The following is an 8,048-nucleotide window of genomic DNA, read 5'->3' as shown; positions in this document are numbered from 1 at the left end:
TTGGGGGAGAAGGACCTTAGTCAGGGAGGTGATCAATAACCCGATGGTCACTCTGTCTAAGCTCCAAAGGACATCCATCTGTGCAGCAATCCACCAATCAGGCCTGTATGGTAGAGTGGCCAGACAGAAGCTGCTTCCCACCTGGAATTTGCCAAAAGGCATCTGAAAGACTCTCAGACCATAAGAAACAAACTGCTCTGATGAGACTAAAATTAAACTCTGGAGTGAATGCCAGGCGTTACGTTTGGAGAAAACCAGGTACCGCTCATCACCAGGCTAATATCCTCCCTACAGTGAAGCATGGTGGTGGCAGCATCATGCTGTGGGGATGTTTTTCAGCAGCAGGAACTGGAAGACTAGTCAGGATAGAAGGAAAGATGAATGCAGCAATGTACAGAGACATCCTAAATGAAAACCTGCTTCAGAGTGCTCTTGACCTCAGACTGGGGCTACGGTTCATCTTCCAGCAGGACAATGACCCAAAGCACACTGCCAAAATATAAATGGAGTGGGTTCAAACAACTCGGTGAATGTACTTGAATGGCCCAGCCAGAGCCCAGACTAAATCCTATTGAACATCTCTGGAGAGATCTGAAAATGGCTGTACATCGTCACTTCCCATCCAACCTAATGGAGCTTGAGAGGTACTGCAAAGAGGAACAGGCAAAACTTCCCAAAGACAGGTGTGCCAAGCTTGTGGCATCATATTCAAAAAGACTTGAGGCTGTAATTGCTGCCAAAGGTGCATCAACAAAGTATTGAGCAAAGGCTGTGAATACTTCTGTACATGTGATTTTTCAGGTTTTTTGTTTTTAATAAATTTGCAACAATTTCAAAAAATCTTTTTCCACATTGTCATTAGGGGGTATTGTGTGTAGAATTTTGAGGAAATAAATACATTTAATCCATTTTAGAATAAGGTTGTATTCTACAAAGTGAAGCGCTATCAATACTTTCCGGATGCACTGTACAAAAACATATTTTCTAAAGATTTACAATAAATAAATGTGAAAAAAAATACAGATTTATTACATTAAATGGAAAAAAAAGGGAAAAAAATAGGAATCTGTTAAAGTTTTAAATGAAAATATGTAGTCTATTGTCATTTATTAGGCAGATAACAAACTACATTTGAAACTTCAAGGATAACAACAATAGCCAAATTAGTATTTAAATCAATTTCAATATGGTATGCTTTTGGTGCTTCACACCTTTTTTTTTTTGCTCATTTTTGTTTCAAGCATAAGGGTCCAAGATTTAGAATAAAAGTTACTTGTACGATGTTTTCTCAGTTTAAAAACAATTCAGTAGTGAAAGATGACTTGCCTTATGTCAGATTGAAAATTAAAAGTATTAGTTAGCATTGGCCAAAACTGATTAGCTAAAGTCACTGAAGCGACACCCAACAATGGATTCCGCTTGGTCTTATAGTCTTTTTCGATGGGTTATTTTGACTGTTTATGATGGCACAGCAGTCAAAATGGGAAATGAGTTAATGTATTGGACAAATTCTGGACCTTTGTCAGTGAGGGGTGGGTCTTCCTAACCACCTGAACACCCCCGGCTAAGGACCTGAGTTTGGATTTTCTGTCAATTTTAGGCTAAAACATTTATTGTAAAATACATATTGCATGTATATTGACAATCATTTAAATCACGTTCATGTGTCATTTTCCTGGCGACAATTAAGGGGTTAAAACATGTAACAAATCTATACCAACAGCATAAACCGTCTAATAAAAAAATTAAAAAGCCTTTTAAAATACTTTTATTTAATCTTTATATGTAAAAACAACCTGTTGTACATCACAATAAATATTTGATTATATTATCTGGAAAACACAAAAATATATAATCCCTGTAAGCAGTAAATTTAATCAAAACACAGCGGTATATAGCTTATTTAATCATGAATGCCCCGAAGTACGTGGCTTCCTGAGGGAAACGTACTGCGCTTGTGTCCAGCACGTACAGTGAGAGCCTGTCGCCCTTTTGTAAGCGGAACAGCGCCCCCTGGTGGTTGGAATAAAGCTGTACACCATATCTGACGCTCGCGCATGGAGTCACTGTGGCTTTGGAGAGCAGCACAGGTCGAGGATGGTACGCTGTCCTCTTGTATAAATACTGCGTAAAATGCACATTCTGTCCTAACTGTGTTTCGAAATTAACCTGAGAGTAAACGAAGTAAATTCCGCTTAGGGGCACCACTATTTCACCGTCGGGACTCAGCCGCATTAACCCCTCCTGGATGATCTGGCCATTCATGTTGTCCCACTGAATGCGACCCAGTGGAGGAACCTCGTCTACAAAAAGAATGTTGCGATTATTAACCTGTTGAACGTAATCACATTTTCTAACACACGTGTAAACGGTGTCTCGTCTTACCATTTATCTGCAGACTTTGATATTGTTTAAGGTCTTGTTTTGCCCCGACGTGCACAGCAGGTCTGAAAATCTCAGTGATGTTATGTTCTGTCAGATTTAACGACATATATTCAAATTTAATTTATGCTAAATTAAAAAGGGTCTGACTAAAGGTAGCCTAGTTCACCCAAAAATGAAATTTTTTGACATGTCAATACTCAGTCTTTACTTACCACAACAATGTTTGAGTTTCTTTTCTTTCTTTTTTGGTTATTTTACATTTTTTGGGGAACCTGTAGCCAAACCATTGAATTCCATAGTATTTGTTTTTCCTAGGCCAACTATGGAAGTCATTAGTTACAGGTTAACATTTTTGGACCAACCTCTTTGTGTTCAAAAAATGAAATTCATGGAACCACTTAAGGGTGAGAAAACTTTCATTTTTGGGAAAATGTTTAATGGAATATAGGCAAGTCATCCTCACTGTCATTTCAAATCCATGAGCATTTCTTTCATATTTTTAGGATGAATGCATGATCGCTTGAACTGATTCACTTTTAGCTGGAATTCACATAAACTAACATGAACATCAACAGAACCTGCTTTAATATTCCTGCTTGATACATTGATACATTCCTGCTACATACAAACCTCAGTGATTCTTCATAGAAGCTCAAATTGCTGATGTGGCAAACAATAATCACCCTGATTGGCGATGGTGTCAAGCAGGAATGCTTGAGCTTCCATAACCAAATTTTGATGCTGTAATATTTTTGCTGATCAATGTTTAGCATATATATGAATAAGACCCAATCCCAGTTCTACCCTTTAGCCCTTCCCCTTACCCCTACTCCTCATTTTGGGCATTCACGTGAAGGGGTAGGGGTGTCCCAATTCTCTTTATCTTGAAGGCGTAGGGCTAAGGTGAAGGGCTAGATAGCCCACGAAAGAGAGATTTTCCAGGACCACACTCAAAACCAAGGGGTAAGAAAATTTCCCAGAATACACCAGCTACAACGGCTGCATAGCTGCACCCGGAAGTCAGGAGATGTACAAATTAGTATTTTTTGTCATCATTAATTTTTACAACAAACAGACATATGTTTTAAATACATTCATAACTGTGTTAATGTTTTAATGTCATACTTTAAAAAAAAACGCTAAAATAAAAACTATAATCTAAATCTATAATCCCTAATAATAACTCATGTATAGCAGTCCCTCAAGCAGAGAAGGGCTAAGGGGTAGAATTAAGATTGGGCCTAAGTCTCATCTAAATCTGCCCAAAAAGTGATTCCTCTTTAAAATACTTAGATTAAACCATTTATTCTGATTTTCCAAATTATCAATTTGTATACATAATTATTCACAATTATTATTTTGTCATCTGAAGATAAGATAAATGGTCTTATGGATTTGTAAAGACGTGAGGATGAGCAAATGACGACAGAATTTTCATTTAGAGGCTTGATTTCCTCAAAGGTTCCAAAAGAGAGGTTTTCAGTGTAGGACCGTATTTGTGTTTAATATTTTATTGAAAAGTCTTGAATGTATTTTAAGTGTGAAGTATATCTCACAAATTTAAAGAACATTGTTCCACCGATTATAAAGAATAAAGAACCTGTTATTTTTTCATGAAACCAATAAGAAACCTCTATTTTTTTAAAGTGCTGAGATAATCATATGACGCATCCCAGCAAGCAATAGCCGTCATTTCACCGGCTAGGTGAAGTATAGACCAGATCTAGCCCAGCTACGTGTAACCCAATTTTAGCCCAAATAACCTTAAATTTGGTTGCATGTTGTTTTTTGCTAAATAAAGCTTATGATATGTATGATACTCCATCATGTAAGAAAAGTCAATAACGTTTATGAGGTTCCTGCAAGTAATAGGCGTAGTTTCAGTTTCTCAGAGAAGTATAGACCCAATCTAGTCCGGCTATGTGTAACCCATCTCTAGCCCAAAAAACCTTAAATTTGCTTACCTGTCTTTTTTTGGCAAAATACCTTGTGATATGTATGATATTCCTTCAAGTAAGGAAAGTCAATCGCATATAAGGTGTTTGGGTTTTTTAAAATATTTGCTATTTTCATAGTCTGAGCGTAGCCTTGAATTAGCTCGTCATCCGGCCGGCTATTTATAGCCCACTGATAGCCTAAACTGATTCACTGTATTTGGCCATGCAGCGCGTGCATCATGCACGCATTATCAGTAAGTGTTTAATTTCGTGACATTTTCTATTTGTAGCCTTAATTTAGCTTTGAATTAGATGGGCTTTACCCACCTCGCAAAATTGACATAAAAAATTTATTGCAGACTTACTGCCTTTTTATTTTTAATTAAAAGTGAATATGGCATAATATATGTTATTTATAATATATTACATATATCTTACGGTAAAACAAGCCAGATCTAATCAGTTAAGAAAAATCAATGCAGTTCTGTACTCCACACGATAGATGGCGGTATTGCACATTTGTCGAGTCGGCTCGGCTGAAATGGACCAACAAATCAAGAAGAAGCTGTTGTGGTTTGAAATTTGTAGCGCTAAGGACTGCGAGCGCGAGTGCCCTACAAGGTAAGTGTAATCTGCTTTAATATAATGTTTTAGCAATGTTTTTTTATTATATGTGTGAGTTTTAATATAGTATTATGCTAATATCAATGGACAGGCACCATTTATTCCAAATATCTTACACAAACAAAAACGGTGTGAGTGAGAGTTACAACATTTTAAACACGTAAAATTAAACACTTATTAAGCAAAGTTCGGTGATTAAGAGCATTTAGTGTGTACATTGCGAGTCGTCTTAAATTGCCTCATGAAGTCAAATAAAAAAATCAGTCATGAGATGAAACTTCTGCAGTTCTGGCTTTTAAATCATATTTGCTTGTGATTTCATAACAAGAGACTTTTAAACACAAGTACCAAGTTAATTCTGTTTTTAGAAAATCTATTCAAGGTAATTTCTGATTTTTTATTGATTTTTTATTTTATAAATAAACTTTACTATGTTATGGAAAATATATTTTTTTAGTAATATGATTAACTGTATTTTGACTTGTCACAGTAAAATTAAGTATAAAGTAAGCTGATAGTTATTATTATAATGCTTCTCTAATATTTGTAATTGTTTTTCCTCCACAGATATTTGAGTGTGGCTGTGTGAAATGAGCAGTCTAGCAGGTATGAGTTGCTTAAACACTTTAGACTAAAACATTTACACTATGACCACATTTGCTGGTTTCCCTGTCCATATGCAGATTGCCCATGTACAGTAACAAGCTGGATGAAGCTTTCGAGTCACATCAAACACACAGAATGAATATTAAACAGTATTTATGCATTATCCATATAACTGCTGTTGACATAAAGAAGCATTGAATATAACACATTGATACTAAAATAGTTAAAATAAGTGAATAAATAATTGAATTTAAATGTGTAAATAAGTAATAAGCTTTAAGCTGTAAACCTGTGGATAATTATTTTTTATGTTAATAGATGTTTTTTTTTCTTCTAGTTTTAATACGTAACCATCAAGTGTGATTGTGTCCTGAAGACCTACCTCATTTGAAGAGTCTGTGCATCTACCTCAATGAAGACTTTTAAAGGAATATGTGGTGAGTGTATCAACCCATCTCCTTTCATAAATGTATTTGTAAAACTCACAGTCACAGGACTGAGTTTGCAACACATCTCAGTATTTTCTCTCCTTTTTCTGCAGGACTGAAAGTGGCTGAATCTCAATGCACACACAACAGTGGAGATCTTTATCGTTTGGGCTGAGGATGCTGGTCCTGGGGACAGACCTACAGATGTGGGTGTAGAAGTTTTGCAGAACCTGCTGAGTGTCACATATAGATTGGATGGACTTTCTGGGCTCATGTACACTTAAAGGGTTTTTTTTAACCAGAAATGAAAACGTTTAATTATTTGTGTCGTACCAAACATTGATTTGTCTTCAAAGTACAAATTAAGATACTTCAGGTGAAATCTGAGAGCTCTCTCATTCTCTATAGACAGCAATGGACCCAACTTGTTTAAAGTTGTTTAAAACATCCTCAAAACAGACCACATGTTTTCAGTTGTTTAATCAGAATATTTTTAAGCTACAAGAATAATTTTGAGTGCATATAAAGCAAAAATAACAGCCTTTGAGTTTCTTTATTCTGTTGAACAAGATATTTTGAGGAAAGCTGAATAACTGTAACCATTGGTATATAACCTGTACTTCCATGGTATGTTTTTTACTGGCTTTCAGCTTTCTTTAAAATATCTTCTGTGTTCAACAGTAAAAAAATAGTTTTTATCTTATTTGTTTTGTCATAACTTTGAAATTTTTATATATATTTATTTTGTATTGTTTAATGTTTTTAATCTTGTTAATGTTGCTTTCATTAATAAAAGCTTTGTTTAATTAGTTTGAATGGATTGCATTTTTGAGAACCTGTTGATCAAAAATGTTTATATGTGTATTTTTGTTGTTTATTAAATGTACAAACATAATCATTCATTAGCTGAAATTTTGATGACTTGTTTATGCTTGGGCTATACTTAGACGTCTATTAGATTTTCACTGGCAGCCCAAATTTAACCATTATTTAGCCTAGACCAAAATTCACCGGCTTTTAGACGTATATATGTAGCCGTTGAAAAGGCGTCTAAATCACGTCTAGTCTAATCTTGGGCTATGGTTAGACGTCTATTAGATTTTCACTGACAGCCCAAATTTAGCCGTGATTTAGCCTAGACCAAATTTCACCGTCTAATAGACGTCTATATGTAGCCGTCTAAACTTGGGCTATGCTTAGACGTCTATTAGATTTTCACTGACAGCCCAAATTTAGCCGTGATTTAGCCTAGACGTCTAGGCTATGTTTAGACGTCTAATAGACGCCTTTTAGACCAAAAAATGCTTGCTGGGATGTGTTTTACATTAGACAAGTAAATAAATGTAAATATTTTTCAATTACCTCCAAATGTTTCCAGCAGATAATTCTGTATGTCTAACAGCAGCCTCTGATTAAAAAAAAGTATTAATAATGATCATAATAATAATACATTCATAGAATATCTTTCGCAATATGAAATGCTCCGGAGAAGTCTTAAATACCTGATGTGCAGTTTGTTTCAGTTCTTGATTGAACAAGTTACAACTTGTGATTCCTGGTTGATCTGCCGGTTGGCTGAGATTTGTGGAGAGACAGTGTATTGGAAACCCTCCATCTACAACCATTTCACTAGTCTTTTAAGGTGGAAAATGTAAATTAGCATAGCTGTCAATACGCTATTTCTTGTTTATGTTAAAAGATATGATAATATGCTATAAGATTGAAAGATTTGACTTACTCTGTGAATATCTCTGGAGTAGTCATAAAGAAGACAAGCTGTGATAAACGTCTCAGTGCTTAAAATAAAAGTCAGAATCAAGTAGAAGATGTACTGTCCTTTTGCATGTCTGTTTTCAGATGCGTTTTCGTCCAGCTGGCTATAATTGGGGCCGATAGGAAGGTTGGATGTCATATTCGGACAAAGTTTTGCAGCGTATTGGCATGACAGAAAGAGAAAGTATCTAGTGTTTCCCTGTCGGATCCTGCGGAGTCAAAGGTCTGTGTGTTTTCAGAGTTCTTCCGCATCTCAGTTTGTTTTCCTCGCTGGAAAGTCCCGCGTTCGCGGCGC

The 8,048-nt window shown here is 35.7% G+C and overlaps 1 protein-coding gene and 1 long non-coding RNA gene across 2 annotated transcripts; one reads left to right on the top strand and one right to left on the bottom strand.

The window, feature by feature from the left end:
- Window positions 1-1,760: 1,760 nt before the first annotated feature.
- Window positions 1,761-7,996, bottom strand: tnfsf10l4 (tumor necrosis factor (ligand) superfamily, member 10 like 4). The gene is made up of 5 exons (XM_056456880.1): window positions 7,719-7,996; window positions 7,483-7,614; window positions 7,343-7,388; window positions 2,386-2,472; window positions 1,761-2,303 (listed from the first exon to the last, which is right to left on the bottom strand). The coding sequence occupies exons 1-5, from the start codon at window positions 7,890-7,892 to the stop codon at window positions 1,900-1,902; spliced, it is 843 nt and encodes a 280-aa protein (XP_056312855.1). The 5' UTR covers window positions 7,893-7,996; the 3' UTR covers window positions 1,761-1,899.
- Window positions 5,512-6,555, top strand: LOC130228454 (uncharacterized). Its single transcript, XR_008837764.1, has 3 exons — window positions 5,512-5,552; window positions 5,890-5,989; window positions 6,094-6,555. It is a non-coding gene; the product is annotated as an uncharacterized LOC130228454 (long non-coding RNA).
- Window positions 7,997-8,048: the final 52 nt, after the last annotated feature.

This window comes from Danio aesculapii, chromosome 5 (assembly GCF_903798145.1).
Source record: "Danio aesculapii chromosome 5, fDanAes4.1, whole genome shotgun sequence".
Lineage (NCBI taxonomy): Eukaryota > Metazoa > Chordata > Actinopteri > Cypriniformes > Danionidae > Danio > Danio aesculapii.
The sequence above is the reverse complement of the archived record's forward strand: the minus strand, read 5'-3'. Positions and strand labels throughout refer to the sequence as shown.